This window comes from Neopsephotus bourkii, unplaced genomic scaffold (genome assembly GCF_033783945.1).
Source record: "Neopsephotus bourkii isolate Nb327-2 ecotype Australia unplaced genomic scaffold, CSIRO-AGI_Nbou_v1 NB_936, whole genome shotgun sequence".
Taxonomy (NCBI): domain Eukaryota; kingdom Metazoa; phylum Chordata; class Aves; order Psittaciformes; family Psittacidae; genus Neopsephotus; species Neopsephotus bourkii.
The window spans coordinates 4,071,332-4,091,842 of record NW_026901430.1 but is presented as its reverse complement, the minus strand read 5'-3'; the positions used below and the strand labels follow the sequence as shown (position 1 = coordinate 4,091,842).

Genomic DNA, 20,511 nt, shown 5'->3' with positions numbered 1-20,511 from the left:
ACAGTAGGGCTCATTACTTTATGCAAATCTGCAAAAAACTGGCAAATGAGAACTTTCCAGCCACAGAGCTCTAAAAAAAAGGCATCAGGTACTGCAGGGATTTGGTTTTATTTTTGAGCATGGACACATGCAAATACGATTAATTGCTTTTCTAGGACCAGAGCCTTAGCACTTTAAGCACCACTGTCGTTTAAGTGGCTCCACCACCAAGGTCCAGGCTTACATGTCCCACAAGCCTAGCCTTCTTCCACACAAGCTGTTCCAGTGTATGGGGTGGGAATTCCAGTCACCAGCCCTTTTTTACCCCATCAGGAATACTTCAGGAGATTGCCTGGAGCATGACCTCCTCTCTGAAAAGCATTAGGTAACAGCTGAGAGCTCCATACAGAGTAATTGCACTCCACTGATTTTATTATTACTTTTACTTTGTTAACTTAGGTGCTTCCATTTTTTAGCAGTCATCACTCAAGACTGAGCATTTCAGAACAAGGGCTTCATTTTCATCTGTAGGAGCAGAGGGCTACAGTTACTGTTACATGAACAGTAAGTTCATGTATTAAATAGTAGTACTTTGCAGCTAACCCATAGAAAGGGGAAGAAAACAGTGTTTTTTCTAAATGTATGGTTTCCACACTGTGGTTAGTAAACACTGAAAGCAAGAACGACGGAACATGCTCTGTTCTCTTGGAAATCACCCTGGCCCCGCTCACAAAATGCAAGTGAGAGGCGACAGCATCTGGTGATTCTCTGTATTGTCATTTATTGGTGAAGATGAAACTGTGATTCACATCCATAACACTGCGACAGAATGACCATCATGGGGACTCTCTGATAGTAAAAATGAACTTCAGAATGGATTAAAAGATCTTTGCCTTTAATTATTCTGAGCTGGTTTTCTTATGGCTGCTAGAGAGACACTCTGCCTTAGGACTCAAACTGCATAGGCTGTTCTGATAAACCTGCAGAATTAAGGCACTTCTACCAAAACAGATTTCAAAAGGCAACAAGTCAGAAAACAACAAGTAATTTGCATATGCCTATATATTAAGTTTTAAAATAACCTGGTTTGTATTTAGTTCACACAAACAAATTAAGAAAATATAGCAGCATACAACCTATGAAAAGCTTAAGAAATTTATTAGATGCACAGATAAAGTGCTGTAACAGAGAAACTTGTGTAAATCTTTTTTATAATAAATAAGGTACAGTTAAACCACCTTTGACTCATTTTAGCTCCAAAAGAAAAGTCAGCCTAAGTTTTAATGATTTGAGTTTTAAGGTCAAGGTGAAATATATCATAACTCTAACAGTGGTTGTGATCGATATCATATATTTGAGGCTCCTGTTCCTCTTGAGGTTTCCCAGAAACAGGAAGGCTATTGCAAAACATATACGTTAGACATAGTTCCTTTCACAGAAACATTTTTGTAATAAAGTGTGGTTGCTCAAATACATGTTAAAATATTTAACAAGGAAACGGTTTTCTTCTGATCCAGTCGATCTTTTAAACAAGACAATATTTCCCAACAATGCAGCCCACAGGAGGGGACGGAAGGAAACATCCTCCTTAACTGGAGACTGTTTTGCTTTAAGAACTATATTGCATTATACGAGAGCAAGAAACACCCATTTTGTGTTATTCCTTTCTCCAGACACACAGCCCACAGACTTATTTTTACCTTAATCTCAACAGTCTGTCTTCAGAAAAGACACACATTAAAAAGAAGTTCCCTTTAAGGCTCTTACTATGAGATCTTCTACTGCTTTTCCATCTGGGGAAGCTCTCTGACAGAAGGAACTGTCGCTGTTGGAGTTTTGGACACTACCACGTTTTTGTGCTCTGTTTTCTGTCATTTCAGGCACTTTGGGGCTAACATGGCTGTTTGATTTACGTCAATGCAATAATATTAGCAATACGTTCAATACTCAGAAGGGTCACCACAGTTTCCTTCATACACTCAGGATTTCAAATTCTTCTTCCAATTCAAATAGCTTGTCAGTAGATTCAATGAGTTCTGGAAAACATACAAAAAATTAAACAACTTAGAATCTAAAGACATGCCTAATTTTGTTTACTAAAAAAACCCCAAAAACCCCACTCACCCCAAAACCCAAAACAGACAAAAACCCGAGCAAACATAAAAACTCCACCAAAACCCCCTTTTCCAATATCTGTCCTTCAAAGTATTTTGCAATATTAAGAAAATATGCATATATATCTCTGTGCTAGCAATTGTATGTGGCCTGACTGGATACAGATCTGATATTCTGTAAACATAAGGCATTTCATCATGTGGTGAATACTTTGCCCCTAGGAAAGTGCAGTTGCTGCTCCTGTGCTGACTGCTCTCTTTGCCAAGGAGGAAGGCTCTGCCACACTGCTTTCAGTCAGTACTGCACCTGCTCCTGTGGTCGTCACCTCCGGCTTGCTTGGTGGCACAAAAGGAGGCCAGTGTGGTGGATGCTTCTGGACCAGCTCGAACATCCGTAGACTCTGTTGCTTTAGAATCTCCTGAGGATAGAATACTTTCATTATAAAGATGCCTCAAGAGAACCTTCATACACAGAAATGTCTGATTAAAAACATTTGTAACTATTATGTCTCTCAAAATCCAAAGGCTTCATGAAGACATTCAGAGAAAAACAAGCATATCTCATTACAAATCACTGCTTCTCAGATCTCTGGAACATTTTCCTAGCTGAAAACACACCTAGAAGACAGATAATCTGCCCTACAAGTTATCAGTGTGTTCTGATGAGCTCTGGTATCCATACACCTACAATTTTGTTTACATGTAGCAAACAGACACCAAAAGCAAGCAGTATTTTCTGCCTTTTAAAAGAAAATGACTTGCATGGATCAATCAGTGTTCAAGCTTTCTGTTGATCGATGGGAACAAAAGACAAATCTATCAAAAAACACCCCAATAGATTTTGAAAGACAAGTTCTGATCAGGAGAAACAAGTTAATTAAGCCAAATTTCACTCCTCTTCAATCAGGTAAGCTATATCATATCCTGTATTTCAGTTATTCACAAACTGCTTTCATTAGCCTTTTTTTTTTATATCAATAAATGCCTTTCGAGGCTGGTGTTACATTCATACTTCTGCTGTTCAGCATACCGAGTGCAGAAATGTCCCGTCCTGGGGCAGCAAGTGCCTTTTGTGTCCCACAGCTCAGCAGGAGCTGGAGGAATGCAGCACTTAACAGAGTCAGCCCTGCTGTGGTACCACGGACTAAGTCATAACTAGAATGTGTAATAAAATGCTGTGTTAAACAATAAAGAAGGACCAGGAAACAAACAAAGAAACTACTTCAGCTTGGCAGCTGATACTTAGTTTGATCATCTATTGCTCAGTTAGTGACTAAGTTTCAGACGGTAACACAGTAGAGTGAAAAAAAAAAAAGACTAACTTTTTAAGGGTATATAGTTACACTTGTTTTTCTAGTGGCAGGGTTGATGGTTGTCAGAATGTTGAGCAAGCTCTGATCAGTACTTCAGTAGTACTGGCTTGCGCTGATACAGTAATGCATCCTTCTCTGGCTCATTTACTTTGCACACAGGGAAAGATGCAATGGGAATTTCCATTAAAACATTGCAAGTTATTTTGTACAGAGGAACCCAAGAGAGTATTACCTTTTGTACAAGACTACACCAGTTATCAAAATCACATTCTTCTTTGCAAAAGAAGCCCTAAGGAAAAAATACATACAGTAGTGGGTATCAAATAATAACAGTATGGCAATGAGCAAAGGATGCTGTGGTATCTTTCTGCCTTGTATAAAGCTTTAGAAACATATGTTTCAAATGACAACCACCCTCCACCCAACCAAAGGACATGAGCATGGGACCAGATTTAATTCCTGCAACTACCATAGCGTTCTTGTGATGTATGCTGGATGACTTCTACAAATTAATTCCATTTAAAGATTTGTAAATGATATAAAATAAATTAAGCTTAAGTAAGTAACTTGCCCAGAATGACCATATATATATGGTAGTGATGGAATAAAATAAAGAAACCTGATTCAGTTCCTTACCTTGACCTTCAAAATACTTTTTGCAAACAGTAAATGCTGCTCATCAAAGAAGGTTAATTAGCTCCCTGGATATAAAACAGTCAATTCCCTGCTTGACCTGAGATTAATGCATCCTAGGCAGTTAATATATAAACTACCATGTGCTGATTTTTAGAACATAGAATACTGCCCTGTGATTCTGATTCTGCTCAAGGAAATGCCTTTATCGATACACAGAGGTATTACTTTGAAATAAAGTACATGCATCTGTACATACATGCATTAGTACATCCCTAACACCTACTAAAGCTACTGAAGGGTCCAAATTCATAATCTTCATTCTGTGTGGGGCTTGCTGGCAGTGGAAGCTCTCGTCATCAACTGTGCCATTCTCTTCTGAATCTACAAAACTTTGAGTGGTGTGAGGATCCAAATAGATCAGCTCATTGCCTGTAGGGGTGAAATCCACAGGTTGATAATAAGCAAGAGGCTTCAATAAGCACTTATTCCATCCAGACATGTAGAACGGGAATTAATTATCATCACAGTCCATATGTTGTCTTTCCAGCTAGGGAGTCTTTAAGGGATTCAGAAGGACATGTACAAGAGTTTCCCCCAGGGAATTTAGTATCTTCTGTTGTGACCTGCTAAAGTAGATTTGTTGGTTGATTTGTTCTACCTTTGCCACATACTTTCCCTCTTCTATGTGAGGTCTGATACACTTCTTAAAAATCTCAACCACTGTAATCCCAAAACATTCCACAGATCAAAAATTATGGAATGACTACAAATGCAATCTGTAATCCCATTAGGCATTCACTCAGAAATTGGAACAAGGACATCTGACTAAAAGAGTTCAGGTTTCACAAAAGGAAGAACAAAATAGCCATAAAATTATGGTTCAAAATGGGGTGCAACTGAATCTGGTATTAACTATTGCTGTAATTTAAAGGAATACATGGAAGAAGGTGAAAAAAGATTCTGCTGTCAGAAAGAGTTTGAAATATGAGAATTTAATTTAAGAAAACTGTGAAGCAAAAGAATAAAACAAGACACCCTTCATTAGGCAGTATTAAAGACTAAGGAAAACTCAGTATTTTTGCAGTCATGACATTTGGCACTTGTCAAATGCTATAAACTTTTCTCAGTGCGGTGCTCTTGCTTGTATCGTTATTTAATTTTACATCAAGGCTTGCTGCTACTTTTCCATTCTTACAGGGTGATACCATACTGTTCCAGAAGTATTTGAGATATTTTTCTTCATTTCTTCTACTCTATACTCATGCTTAAACTGCTTACTATTTCCCCTTCCAAAAACCTCCTTTCTCTTCAGAACCTGTGCATATTTGGAACGAGTTGCTTTTTGCCTTACCTAGAAATCCTATGAAATAATAGGCGTTATTTGGTTTCCCTCCTAATGCTCCCAAGGACTGTGGCATCTTAAAGCATTCCTAGGCATTCGAAGGGAGAAAAAATGAAATCGGCACTGATATAACAGATACCTCAACTTATTTCACAATAACAAACAATTAACTAAAAAAAACCCAACAACCCTCAACTTACTTTAAACGCATCAATGTATACTGGATTTATGTGATTTATTCCTAGCCGCAGAGGTATGATAAGCAAGAGGGGTTTCCAGCCTGTACAGAATCCTGCTGTGTTCTTGTTTCGGCCCAGAGCACCCCTGTGCAGATATGCAGTGCTGTGGGCTGCACTGCTGCCCTGTGGAGGGGACCAGCACATTTTCTCTGTGGGAATAAAACCAGAAATCAGTGAAAGCACAAAGGAACACAGAGCAGATCTTCCTCTCAATCATGAATTGAGACACTTTCCCAAACATCTTTACAGAACTCTTGTTTTAAGACAAAAGGAGCAGGGCATGGAAATCATCACTATTTAGTAGCAGTAATTCCAGCAGACAGAGTGTGCGCTGGCGCATTAGTGAGACATGAGATAAATGACTGGGGAATGAACATTTAAGTCAAGTTACATTTACCGCTATAATTATTAATACTGTCAAGCTTTGACTGGGAAATCCAACAACAGATGACAGCATTAGAAACTCTTCAGGGAACTCTGTCCTGCCAGTGATGTAAACATAAAGTAAGCAGAAGCAGGGACTAAAGCAGAAATAGGCTGTGGGTAAATACCAGTTGTAAACCCACCCTTCTTACAGCTGAAAATTAAGCCTGGCCATTTGTGTTTCTCTAGGATCTGCCCTGGTTTCTCTTTGGCAAACTCTGTATTAAAAGCAATTGTCTGTATTTCTACATGAAACTTCATTCCATTTCTGGGGTAGGAGTTTAGATAGCACAGACCAAAATCCATCTTCCTCCAACCTGCATGGTCTGTAAGTTAGCCACCATGGCATCATGCTGTGCTAGCTTGAGTTTTGGACACCCAAAGCCTGAGTTTGTATTTCTTTCCTTTCTTTTCTTTCCTTGGGAACAAGCAGGGATGGCCCCAAAGTATTTTGGTCATATTTAGATACATTCCAGAAAGTGGAGTTCAATCAACAACTGTAACCAGGAAATTAATCACAGAATCATTTAGGTTGGAAAAGACCTTTAAGATCAGAGTCCAACTGTTAACAGTCCCAAAACAAAGTTTCCCAAAACACTTAAATTTGCAATCAGTTTGAGCTATTCTTCTCCCTAATATTTGTTAAGATGCTAAAGTAGACTTAGAAAGACTTTTGTTTCACTTACTGATGTCTTCAATGACCACTGTATTGTCCATAGATACATAAACTGCTAATGAATTCCATTCATCAAATAAAGCAAGCTTCCTAGAAAACATTGAAGTAATAATTAATATAAAATATTAGGACCATGAGGGTAACTTTTTGATTCAGAACAATTAGATAGTACTTGAGTAAAAACATTAAACTGGTTCTTTGGAAAAACACATTTGTTGGATAGTTTTTGAAAACTCCAGGTAATAAAAAGATAACTTTGCATGCTTAATATATTTAGAAAAGTAAATACTGAGTGGTACCAGGAAAAGCACACACTGTACCATGTGAAAACTGTTTTGTCCTTTTGCCAAATGCAGCAATAGTAATAGCTCAACCACATAATTAGATTTATTACTTTTTAACAGCCCCAGCAGTGGGATCTTGCCCATTGTGCCTGGCACTGTTTAGAAAGGAAACAATTCCTGTGCCAGTTCTGCATATTACTTTTTGCTTAAGAAGTTGCACTAAATTCAGTAGAACTATTTCTGTGCACATGCAGACAGCAGAATTGTGGTGTCAAAAGCTAGACTAGCTAAGGGTTTTCAGCACCAGAAAGGAGGATTCAGCACATGGGTTTCTGTCCATTTGTGTAAAATCCAGGACTCTGATCAAGCAAGTTACACTCTTACATTGCACAGGCAAAGCCAGCTGTCTAAAATAAGCCAGAAAAACCTGCATTTTAGCACTAAGACAAGAACAATTTGTAAGTGAAAAGAGCTGAAGGACATGGCATGCTTTAGCTCCTGTCTCTCTGCAGAATGTTTCTGTCCTAAGAATGCAATGAATTGCTGCTGAGCACTCTGGACCTGCAGTCTAGCCTCCACTTGAGATTTGGCACATCCACCTATCCCTCAGAAACACAGCAAGTCAACTTTTTAAGCGCGGTTTCTGAACTAGGAGGAGCTGACCATGCTTTATACAGCAGCCTTCAGGCAGAACTGTAGCTCAGACAGTGGGAAATTGCAGTTCAGTTGCTTCTTGGCCTGGATGGCTTCACTGATGTTCACTGATGCTTACTGATGATGGCTTCACATACCACTACAGTATAACTTGCATGGTGGCACTCTTGACCTGTCAAAGCTGTGCCACTATGCAGCAGGAAACACCTGTCTGTGGTGCTTACTGTCTAGGGCATGTCAACAGCACGGCAGCAGAGACCTTTCTGCAGGTCTTCCCCAGACTTTTGGCGCATCAAAATTTAGAACTCACCCAATCCCAACTCAATACCTACCCAGCAGGCTACAGCACCATGGTCTGCACTGTACTTGCAGACACATGGCATATATAGTCCTTGGTCTGCAAGAGAAGCATCAGCCTTTAAAACTCTATCTTGGGCCTCATCTTGGTCTCTGAGCAGAGCTGACACTAAGTGGGGGGAATACATTCTGAATGAGCTAGCACAAGCTGACTTACTTCAGGACTTGAGCAACTGTATTTGGTCCAAACCATTCTCCAATTGATTTCCCCTCTCCAACACCCATCTGCGCTGTTTTTTATGAAGAAAACACATACAGGACACAAAAAAAAAGACCACAGAGACTCTGGTCACAATCTCTGTTAAACAGCATGACCTACTGATATTTTAACATACATTCTAGAGCAACTGCAAACTGTTTTAGCAGCAATAATTTTCTCAGTCTATGCTCTTTTCAAATCTTAATGACTGCTAGTTCCTTTACAGCGAGTTTATAAACTAATAAGAATTACAAATATTAGTGCCCTTTATTAGAAATTACAGCAATAAGCATTGTGACTGTCTATTTTAATACTATCATCTCTAGTACCTGAGGCTCACATACTTTACCAAGAGCCAGACTGTTGTATACAGGTTTACTTAGGTCTCAGCGAATAACATTTCTTTGTACCCATTTGCATGGATTTTTATTTATATATAAACAAGTACACTGTCTTCATAATCACCTTTTAAAAGTTCTGAATTAACATTTTCGATTAAAAAAATTCAACACAGGCATTTCAATGGGAAAAAAGAAAAGGTGATGTTCTTACCCATTTGGTGGATGGAATAGCAACAATCTTTTCTATCTAGAAAGCACCGTAAGATTCTATGATATTCTTCTGGTTGTTTTTTGTGTTTTTCCCATTGCCAATCTTACAGGGAAAAAAAAAAAAGTCATACAGATTAAAAAATAATAATGTTGCCCATCATCCTGATCAAGTTTTTAGCTACTACAAATGAGATATTAAAAGACTAATGTAGACTCCATCTCTACGATTTACATTTTGTTTAGAATCCCTAGAAGTCACACCTTGTCATTTATTATCAAACTGCCCTTATCATCACAGGCTAGATTGTGAAAACTGGGAAAATAAAAGAAAAATGTCAACTGCAAGTATGTTCTGAGTGAACACTGCGGAGAAGAGAGCTATTGCTGGATGCGAACTTCTGTGAACGCTGGAAAAACAACATGCTCCATTTAGATTTTATTAGATTTGTAAGCATAACGTAAGCATTTGTAAGATAGTGGTATCAGATCCATAAGGCAAAGTCCAAATAACGCTGGCCATCTCCCACATCTTTCACCACGTAACTTTGCTGTCTGCGCTCTTGCTTCTAACATAAGGTAGTTGACTCCCATTTACTGATGGAGAAACACTTATGTAGGGCTGACACTATGAAGTAGCTACATACAAGTTCATAGCCTGTTTTTTCTCAGGTAATTTGTTTGTTGGCCTACTCCTTCAGTTAAATCCTTGCACCTGTGTTCTGTGCATTCAGCTATTCAAGTGGATAAATCCACAAAGCATGCTGCCATAGAAACCACAGCACAATACCATGAGGATTACAGACCTAACTGTAAGAATCCAACTGTCACAGAAGCTACACACAGACCAGACAGACCTATGACACTTACCCGTGATTCTGGGATGTGAGGTGCTGATATGGGCTTAAGAGCTTGCTTGGGTTCTCCTTTGGGGTTTGGACCTCAGGTTGGTGGTGGGGGAGTGGTCTGTGAAATACGCAGTGTGGTGTCTATTGCTATGTCATTATTCATACAGGCAGTGTGTGTGAATATTTGGTGGCTATGTAAGCAATGAAGAGAAGGGCAAGAGCTCAGACCCATGCTGGCAGGTTTTTCCTTGTCCTCAGCTCAGGCATTCCTCAAAAAGAGTTATAAAACAACAATAGTGGGATTCCCTATTTGTTCTCTGTCTGTTTCTATTTCTCTGCTAAAGGATGGCACGATTTTGCCCTGACAGAGAAGAATAATTCACTAATAGCATCTCTCAGGGCATCAAATAAAGTTTCATTAATAAATTTAGGTATTTGGCTTGTATGGAAAGCTACAACAAAAATTAAACAGTCTTCAAACAACCCGAAAGTTCACTCCGCGATAGTACTCACCTCTTCCTAAGTGTCTGCAGATCAGTGCTTGTGCCAGCATCATCTGCCCACATCGCAGCATACATCCCCAGCCAGCATCAGATGAAGGACCAGTGCCTCCTATTAAAAAAGTTCATTATGATCAATATGGGCTTTAAAATGAATGCAGCACCACAGAAAATTTCAGAGTTAAAATCTCCAACAACTGCGCTATGGATAGAAGGTACTGAGCAAGATCTTCTCTTTCCATATTGCTGGTTGGAACTATATGATCTTAAGGTCCTTTCCAACCCTAACTATTCTATGATTCTATGTCTAACTACTGCTTGCTAGACAGATGTGAAGACCTGATGACTTGCACGTGCAAGTAAACAGAGTTGGTAATAGCTTTAGTATTTTATTTACATAAACAGTTAAAATGATGCTCAAATTGTTCAAATACTGTAAAAATGGTATTTCAGTCCATGGTCACATCACAAAGCAGCTGCTCTGCTGCATACTCACCAATAGGCGAAAACTTTCTTCTGTATGTAAACCAGAGACGAGCACTTATATCCAACAATAACTTAGATTTGTCTGGAATATTTTTAAGAGGAAATAAATTATTAAAATGGATTGTTAAACCTGAAAAAGTATAATTTCCTTGTACAGTCAATATACAGATTGCATGGAACACTTCTGTTAGCTTTCACATACAAGACCCTTAAACTATTTTTGGCTGTTTAAACAGAGCGAGCTTTTGCAGACTGCTAATTAAAATTACCTTATTAAGGATGAAATAATTATTAGCCAATGAAGTTTTCCAAGGTGTTTGGAATGACTATGCCCAGCTTGAATGAAACAACTAGGGAGAACTATGTCCTCAGGAAAGAACTGGTAAAGCGAGTTCAGAAAGGCAAAGAATTTCTACACGCAAACCAACATGGATTTATGCATTACCTCCAAACCCAATACAAAGCCTCTTTAAGAAAAGGTTCATAATATGAAATGTAATTAAATCTCTCTATTTTTTTTTTAACACATGCACTTACACAATTCTCCCAAAGGCTCTGAACAACTCTTAACAACCTTATTTGCTGCATTTTCTCTGTGCTGTAGCTGACACAGTGGCCTTTCCAAGGCATCCTTCAGCCGATGGAGGCTGTACGTGGTGCCCTGCCGCTGTCCTGAACACCAGCCCTGCATCAATAGCCACTGCCTTCAATATGCCACACAGGAGATGCCCATGCCTGCTCCCCAAGGAGCAAAGCTCATTTCTGAAATCTTTGTTTTGTATGATATACAAACATCTGCTATGACTTTTAGGTCATATGTTTATTTTCATCAAAATACAGCATGGGACGTAGATTTATTTATTATTATTATCCTTTAGAAATATCACTTTAGTTGCAAGTAACAGGCTGCAGGTAGCATCTCTCTAGAGAAAATAACATTAGTTACACTGAACATTCTCCCAAAGTTATTCCTTTATCTATTTCTGAGGCATTTGATGTTAAGAGGTGACCTGACTAACCTTTGCTACAAGTACAATCTCTTTGCATGAATTATGTTAGAAAGTACATTGGTAAACTTCCAGTTTGATTACACGATGCATACTGCTGCTTATAGTTGGCTTTTGTTGGTGGAGAAAAATAAACTCTCATGAGACATTTAGAGAATGTAAGGAAATCAGGAGCTGCTGCTTCATGTGGATCTATGAATGCCCTATAGATTTTACAGATAATTTTCATTCTAAAGATACCTGTGTTTAGGTGGTGTTGCCTTCCCAGAATCCACACTGGCTCATCAGTTTCTGGAAATTCTTCTAAGTAGTCTGACAGTATAGTGATCTGGTTTTCATACCTAGACAAAACTGAACAGGAATACACACAATTCAAATTCCATTTTATCCCTTTGTTCTTTCACGCAAAACTTTGAGCTCTCCAACACAACTAGCTGTAGTCTTCAGGTCTTCTGAACAGTGCTGTCAGCTGTATTTAGTCTTTTTTCTTTGACAAGCTCTTCTGACACTGAAATATCCAATGTCTCCAGTGGTTTTTATTTCAATCCTCAGCAAGTGCTGAGAGAATACCATGGCTGACACCTCAGTTATAAACATCTGACTGACGCCAGCAGCAGAAATTGAGGATGACTTCAGTGAGAGCAAGATTGGATTCAGGGAAACAAGGAAAGGAAAAACCAATTCAGGCATCACAGCATATGTGCCTATGCTTGATCCTAGATGTACAAAAACTGTGACTGAGAGTGATTATGGCCTTGTGCTTAATGAGAAGCATGTGAAAAGTGTTAGGAAGGCTGGGGTTTACTTTCCTCACTGGAGATTTGAAACACATCAGGATAAAAAAAGTATTACTGCTGTTCTTCAACACTAGGTCTATTTAGTACAAAATAGCAAATTATAATTAATGTTACTAAAAGAAGACGGTTCAATTTTTATTATTTTTTTTAGATCATTAAAGCAGGGTTTTCTGGAAGAGTGAAACAGGCCTCCAAGTGTAAAAATTAATGTAAAATCACTTCTTTTTGATAACAAACTTAAGGGATATACTGCTGCAAAATCAGAAGGTGAAAGCAAACACCATTATGTTTTACTCTTCACATTAAGTGCACACACAGACAGTATAAAGAATAAATAATCAGCAGGTAAAGGTACAAAAGATATTTAATATAAAAACATGTATTATAGCAATCGGAGGTGCAGCTGAGCTACAGCAGCCTACTGGTGCCCCAGGTCGGTGCTACCAAGCACTGGAGATGCAGCTCCTCTGCACGTTACCGTAGGCAGCTGTTCAAAACCACCATCAACTTCTTTAAGACACTCTATAGAGCAGAACTTCTTACAGGGGGCTCTGTCTTCTCCGTCAGAAACTCCCCAGTCATTGCACTTATAGGATAAACTGCCCGAGTTTGACCCCAGACACAGACTCTCACCCCTCCAAACCCAGAGGAGGGGGCTGCGTCCCGGTTCCGCGGCCGTCGGGACAGCACTCCCGTGGTTTCTCTTCCCAGTCCCGCACTCCCCGCGGCCGAGGGCCGCAGAATTACCCCCGCAGAGTCGTCCCCTCTCCCGCCGCTGCCAGCGGCAACGCCGGCCTCGGGCCGCCCCGGCCGAGTCCCTCCGCACCGCAGCTCTCTGTGCCCCCGCCCCGGGAGCTGCCGCTGGGCCCTGGCCCTCACCGCCAGGCAAACCCCTCACGACGGAGAGCACCGACCCCCACCTCGCTCCTCAGCCCCAGGGGCGCGGCCCAGCCCCTCGCCAGGACCCCTGCCCCGCCAACCGCCGCCACAGCAGCCGGGCACGGGCCCCGCTCAACCCTCGCCCCCTCCGCGGCCTCCCGCCGCCGCCCCTCACCTGACTCCATCCTCCCGCTGTCACCATCCTCCTCCTCGCCCCGACACGGAGGCACAACACGGCCGCGGCGCGGGGCGCCCCGGGAGGTGTAGTCCCGGCGGCCCTCGGCAGCGCACCGCCTCCCGCCCGTTGGACTACATATCCCAGCAGCCCCGGCGGCACGAGAGGCGAGAGAAGCAGGCTGGTAGGTGCGATTGGTTGGGCTAGCCCCGGCGCTGTTCTGATTGGCCGGCGGTCGAGCCGAGGTTCTGCCCCTGTTGGCAGGCTGAGGCAGCGGTGAGCATGGAGGGAGCAGTGTCTGACGTGGGGGTCTGTAACCTGGCCTACGCCGGGCGCCTGGAGGAGTTGCGGGCCCAGCTGCTGCGCGACAAGGCCCTGGCCACCAAGACCGACCAGGTCAGCCGGCAGCGGCCCTCCCTGCCCTCCGGGGCGAGAGCGGCGGCCTGCGGGGCCTCTCCGTGCGGAGCGGCTCCTGTCAGCCGCCCCCCGCTCCTCACCTTCCCGCTCACCGCCGCTCCCTCCTTCCCTCCCTCAGGACAACCGCACCGCGCTGCACTGGGCCTGCTCGGCAGGACACACGGACGTGGCCGACCTCCTCCTCGGCCTTGGTGTGCCTGTGGGCGACAAAGACGATGTGAGTGCCGCGGGATCCCCCACCCCTGTGTGGAGCTGACCCCGGGCATGGGGCTGCTGCCGGGAGCCTGAGGGAGTTGGGCTGGCGTGAAGAGCTGGGATCAGCAGCTTGTGTCCAGATCATTTACCCTCACGGTGTGAGCCGCAGAAGCCCCCCCGGCAGCTCCCGGTGGCGACTGGCACTGGTCGCTTCCTTGGTTTGCTCCGTCTTCAGTCAGTTGGTGTATCCACTGTGGTGTCTGGGAGATTTTAGAAAGCACGTACTACTGTGTGCGCACTAGGAAAGCAGGCCTCTCACTGCTTCAGAGAGTCATAGAATAGTCTGGGTTGGACCTTAAAGCTCATCTAGTTCCAACCCCCTGCCATGGGCAGGGACACCTTCCACTAGAGCAGCTTGCTCCAAGCCCCATCCAATCTGGCCGTGAACATTGACAGGGATGGGACAGCCACAGCTTCTCTGGGCGCCCTGTGCCGGGGCCTCACCACCCTCATAGTTTATGTGGAATAGGGGTAATGAGACTTAACAAATCTTATTTATCATCAAGGAATTTTAATAGAAGAATTCTTATGCACAAAGTTGCAGAACCAGCAGCATTTGGGTGCTTGTTGGGAGTTTCCATGTTACCTTTATTTCAGTGTGATCCTCTTAAATACGTTGTGCCAAAGCATATGAGGTACCCTGAAGATTTCTCATTATTGGGGAAGGCATTATAACATATGTCGTGGGTTCAGAGATTCCACAGGTTCAATTCCTTTCACAGTAAAGGAGATTGTCTGATACTGTTCTTAAGAAAGGGTTGAAATAATTGCATCTGCTATGAAGTATCCTAAAGACCACCCTTAAAGAAGTAAACTGTTCTGTCAGTTTAATTAGAGGGTAGGTTATAGAAAAGATTGCAGAAACTTTTGGACACCCTTTTCTGCCACTCTTATTTGTTATTAAAAATCCACTACTATTAATTCTGCAGGACTGATGTTCCCTGCAAGACACCATGTGTAACAGAAGTGGTTTTTGTTCTTCAGTTGGCAGCTTTTGTTAGGTGTCAAGTGCAGACTTGTGAGAGGATGTGAGACTTGTCTCTCTGATGATAAGCAGTAATGTTTAGCTTTACAGTTACAAGGACATGTGCAGTATGACTAGTGAGTAGTCAAGTCAGTATTGGGGTTATGCTTTGTCTTGGTTTTGCCTGAAACTCATGGTTTGAATAACGTGTTTTCCCCTTGCTCTGCAGGCTGGTTGGACGCCCTTACACATTGCCGCCTCGGCAGGCCGCGATGACATTGTACGAGCGCTCATTGCCAGGGGTGCTAACGTGAATGCTGTCAATCAGAATGGCTGCACGCCTCTGCATTATGCAGCCTCCAAAAATAAGCAGGAGGTATGTTTGCTTCTGCTGCTGGAGGTGGTGTTGCTCTTAGAAGTGTTTAGTTGTATCAGCTTTACCTCCTTCTTCCTCCTTCCTTTCTCTTTCTGCCTATTCAGATTGCACTCATGCTCTTAAAGAATGGAGCTGATCCGGATGCAAGGGATCATTTTGAATCCACCCCATTACACAGAGCAGCAGCTAAAGGAAACCTAAAAATGGTACAGATCCTCCTGCAGCATAATGCAGCTGTTAATATACGGGACTCTGAAGGGAATACTCCTCTGTAAGTAACCTTTAATTTTCATTTTGTTAAATACAGCATTATCTATCAAATTAAACTCTGTTACTTCAGTTTAGTTTTTTTTTAGTTTCTTATTGCCTCAAAATAATCCCTTGCTTCACAACCCTTTGTAATTAAAAAGACTGGAGAAAATCATGCGTAGTATTTTGATTAGGTCTGTCTGTACGTACATACTTTATAAGTGTTCCTACATCTACTTAACAAAGTGTAGATCATTCTGTAATGGTTTGCAATATGTTCGGTGGCCACTAGATGGTAGAAAGCGAGCTAATGACATCAAAGTCTGAGGAAATGGGTCGTTCAGACTGGCTTACTCTGTCCTGTCAAGCAAGAGCTAACGCACCTCTCTAAGGAAACTAAGTTGCAGTATAAGTATAATCAGTTCAGTGTTTGATATTACCTTAGAGATCAGTTTGAACGTGTAAGGGTAAAACCTTAGCTGCTTTGAAGTTGGTGGCAAGACTGCCTTATCTACAGTGGAACCAAGATTTTCCATGAATAAATTCAAGAGGTATGTTTCACCTATGCATAAGCCCAGCATTGTCCTGGCACACACACGTTTATTCTGAAGATACTATGACAAATGGAAAAAAGTGTTTGCTGCATTTTCAGTAACTCTTTACTTCAGATTATTTTAAAGCATCGTACAATTTGGTTTATCACTTTCAGATCAGAGGTTACTATTTTCCAGTTTAACTGTGGATTATGTGATCCTTAGCTTACTGACTACAGAGGCAAATCCTAATGGAAAGAATTTTCATAATGTTGCAAGGGCAATAGCAAGAGGAACGTTCTTGAGTTGCTTAATGACAACAGAGTGACTGGACAGCAAGCTTTGGAAGCTGTGTAGGTAGTTGGTTGTGTGTGATCTTGTTCTAGAATGTATGTCCCACCAACATTCATGGTGTCATTTTGACAAGGCATAATTATTGCTCTTCATAAGATTGGACTGTTTAATAGTGCCTGTGGGTTTCTTGTTCTTATTACAGTCATTTAGCCTGTGATGAAGAGAGAGTGGAGGAGGCAAAGCTGCTGGTGTCTCACGGTGCAAGTATTCACATTGAGAATAAAGAAGAACTGACGCCACTGAAAGTGGCAAAGGGTGGCCTGGGAGCCATACTTAAAAGAATGGTGGAAGGCTAGTGGAGACTTGTGGCTTGAGTCTTTCCTGTTGCATTTGTGTGTAGGTCTGCAAACTTTGTATTTTGACAGTTTAACTAGGATGTCATGTGTGGACATCAGCATGGTAATAAAATGTGTATCTTTAGCTTTCTTTCAAGTACAGTGCCAAAACAAATCTTTGTACTTCCTGTTAATTGAACAGTTCACTGTTTTTAAAGTGTTTTTCAGTATCTTGCAGTTTTCTTTCACTTTACAGTGTAATCTGTATAAATGCAGTTGTTCCTTTTAATTCAGAACCTAGATTAGGATTGCTTTTTTTAAGCAACAGGACCAAAAACATTTTAACCATTTAAAGTCAATTTTACTTTGGAAGCTTATTCTAGAGTCTTTGCTTTTTGCTTCAGCCTTTGTGGTTTGTGTGTGGTTTGGGTTTTGTGGGTATTGGTTTTCTTCCTTCAGATGATTCTAAACTACACCTCTCCCTTTGTAGAATGCAGTTTGCTCAGTTATTTGGATGATTGTATCTGTGTTTACTCTTCTCAGTCTATTCAAGTGAGCTCTGGGTGTTTAAAGTTTTTCTGTTGTTTCCTGTTTTTATCCTGTTTCTTTGAATCTTTGAATGTGTATTTGATCAAGTCACTGGACTGCCTATGAAATGCAGGCACAGCTTCAGGGTCACCTCTGCAAATATATTGTCATATAATGGATGGTTCTGAATACTGCTCTGAGATGTACTTAGAATCTAATTTAGTTTTCTCTTGCTCCATCTGTAGATTTCTTTTTCTGGTCTGTTTGACTCCCATTATGTAGCACTTATATTTGCAGTGTATCATCTTATTTTATAACAGAAGCTTGGTTTAATTGCTATTTACTCATAGCAAATCTGGTATTATTAGAAGGCAGAGCTAGTGATACTGAGTCTGAAAAGTGACCTTCTCTTCTGATGTTGATCAGATCACTTTTGACATGAGTGGGATAGCTTTCCTCTTCCTAAACAAACGAAGCTGATGAAATTATGTTAAATAAAGATCTTTCTTAAACAGCTGTTTTTGGTGTTATAAAACTTTATTAAACATACATATAACAAAACCAATATTTTCTAAATAGCTTGTGCACTTGGGATGTGAACAACAAGTCAGATGAAACGCTGCCATCCATTACACAGTATGGAAATACTGTTATTCTTCAGCTGCAAGGAGAGGTTGAAATGGAAGATGACAGTTTCTACAGTTTGACTTGTAGGGATTAAGGTAATGCAATTTATTTTGATAAGCAGGACGGAAACTTACAACCAAACAAATATCTTCACTAAGTACTTACACAAATTTATTCTAGAACACAAATGCAGGTTAAATCTTTCCTCTTGAGGACATGAGGGGTAACTTGCGGATACAGTAAGTGCTGACCATGCAGACCTTACTTGAAGGAGGAACCTGACTGAGTATATGTTTCTTATACGCTGTGCAGGCATTACTGAAATCTTGAATTGAGAAAAGCTGAAGTTAGTATTCTGTGTTCATCCTTGGTGTTTGTATAGCAAAAAAACCCTGCCATAGCTCTGTGGCTTTGTAAATCCACTTCCCTAGCATATAGTGGCTTGAATGTTGGCTTAATATCTAGTTTCCATATTAATGATCCCTACTCCCTCAGGAGCAGATAAATGGGCCATGCAGCAAAGAGTGTTGGAACATCTGAGGCAAATTCTAAAAAACGTTTCTCCATCCTACATGGCTCTGCAGGGTTTTTGAGCTACACACCAGGGATCAGTGCCTAATTTAGCTTGTGCTTTGCCAAGAGCATCAGTGGAAAGCTAGGAAAGTGCCCCATCCGTTTTCATAAACTATTTTACATTAGAGAAATTTCATAATGAGAACAAACATCTGCCAGAAGGCTTACAAAAATATCTCAATGTGTTAAGAAAGTCCAAATAAATGTAACTTTTCTTACCTTCCTCCTCATCCCCAGCAATTAGTATTAAAAAAAAAAAAGGGCAAAAATAAAAAGTAAATCTATCTGTTACACACCAGTGTCGTGTGTATGAGAGGTGGTTAGAAGTATGAGAGGAATTATTAGTCTAGAGCTCATGTTCAATTGTTCTTTCTTATATCAAAACAACTTGAGCAATATCTACTTTTTTAGCAAATGTATGACCTGTAGTGTTCTAGGAAGATTGTATTTGCTGTAGAAGGTAATTACAACTTCACCAGCATAAGCTCGTATCTTCCTGTAGCAAATTATCTAAGGAATGCATGCAGAGAAATTTATGGAGGTCAGATTAAGGAAAGATGTAAAAATTATTATAATGACCACATAACATATTCCTTTCCTCAATCACATAGTGCTGGGGCAGAAAGTAAAAGTTGGAAAACTGTTGCAGCAAGAGAAATATAACCAAGACATACATACAGGAGATTACTTTAGAAGAACTAAGACAACTACAGCAGTGTTGTGAAGTTTGTTAATATTTTCCTATAAAGGGCAAGAGTAAAAGAATGCCAAGAGTGTCAGCAAAGAAAAGATTTAAAATAAATGCCACTGTCAGCCAACTCATGGCTCCCTTGGACCAGTAACTGATTTGAATTATCTCATTAGGGAACACATTTGGTAAGGAATGGCACCCAAACCAGAGTGCATAGCACTTAACTGTTCTCTTGCTGTTTACTCAGCATGCTTAATGTCTAGTTCTGCATGCTTACAAAACTTTGGGTGTGAATATCAGAAATTCTCAGTAAGCTTCTAAACCTAGTTTGAAGGATGTGATTTTGTTGATCTTAGCACAATTGCTATGAGAGTCAATGAGAGAGGTTAAGGAGAGACCTCGGTACAGGTCATGACTTAAGGTTTACCCTGGATATTTTGGGGAGGGAGGAGTATGAAGATCAACTGGTAGAATATGACAGTGTTGGTATTAGTAAGGGTTTGACTCTTGCAGTCAGGCAGAAGCAGTTTTTTAGCTAAAACAGTATTCTAAGAACACTGGAAATGCTTTTACTCTGGACTGAGGCTAAATGCTAGGACGCATGTATCAAAGGCAAATATTTGACAGCCAGAAAACTGCATAGAAAGGGTGATGAATATAGTTATGCTTAATGACTGAAACTGAAGGTTAATTTGAACCTCAGGCCTTTTTTCTTTTATTTTTTCCTTTTTTTGTGGTCATTTTCTTGATAAACAGCTGAACTGAACCTGACAGTTTTAGCACAGATATTTCCTTTTGTCTATTCAGAGATGGCTGATGTATGTAACTAATGTTTACTGCAGGCTAGGAACAGTCACCAAAGGATTTGTAAGCATTAGATCCTATAAAAGACCTAAGTGCCAAAAAGTTGTGGATCCCTGAGTCAGATACATTTTTCTACAGTGCATGAGACTGAAACCTCTGCCTCCTTGTGTCGATGAATAGCTGCCTCATGTAGTTCAGGAGGGAGCTGCTGAGGCTGTGTGTGGGTTTTTACTTCTCACCTGAGTCCTTGAGCTCTTCTGAAAGTAGGTATTTTTTCCCACTTGAAGAACTGAGTTTGTTTAACCTTAGAAACAAGGCCCAGAGAGGTGTCTAGTGGTCAGTGTTCAGGGTTCAATTTCCTTTTCTCTCTCCAAGAGAATGCTCATCACTCAGCTGTTTGATGTGGTGT

General features: G+C 41.0%; 2 protein-coding genes across 3 annotated transcripts in view; one reads left to right on the top strand and one right to left on the bottom strand.

Moving 5' to 3' along the window:
- Positions 1-740: 740 nt before the first annotated feature.
- On the bottom strand, positions 741-13,610 carry ATG4A (autophagy related 4A cysteine peptidase). Its single transcript, XM_061358129.1, has 13 exons — positions 13,457-13,610; positions 11,846-11,956; positions 10,609-10,680; positions 10,126-10,224; positions 8,769-8,870; positions 8,175-8,247; positions 6,733-6,812; positions 5,585-5,772; positions 5,394-5,472; positions 4,326-4,471; positions 3,639-3,695; positions 2,401-2,512; positions 741-2,015 (listed from the first exon to the last, which is right to left on the bottom strand). The coding sequence occupies exons 1-13, from the start codon at positions 13,464-13,466 to the stop codon at positions 1,951-1,953; spliced, it is 1,194 nt and encodes a 397-aa protein (XP_061214113.1). The 5' UTR covers positions 13,467-13,610; the 3' UTR covers positions 741-1,950.
- A 77-nt stretch (positions 13,611-13,687) lies between these two features.
- Positions 13,688-20,511, top strand: part of PSMD10 (proteasome 26S subunit, non-ATPase 10) — a 53,457-nt gene continuing 46,633 nt past the window's right edge. Inside the window, exons 1-5 of one of the 2 annotated variants that reach the window (XM_061358134.1) lie at positions 13,688-13,852; positions 13,992-14,090; positions 15,322-15,468; positions 15,573-15,739; positions 16,747-17,923. In XM_061358134.1, the coding sequence (XP_061214118.1) occupies positions 13,739-13,852; positions 13,992-14,090; positions 15,322-15,468; positions 15,573-15,739; positions 16,747-16,900 (681 nt within the window). In that variant the 5' untranslated portion in view covers positions 13,688-13,738 and the 3' untranslated portion in view covers positions 16,901-17,923. Of the gene's footprint in view, positions 13,853-13,991; positions 14,091-15,321; positions 15,469-15,572; positions 15,740-16,746; positions 17,924-20,511 lie in introns of those variants that run through there. The other variant, XM_061358135.1, reaches the window with a different exon arrangement.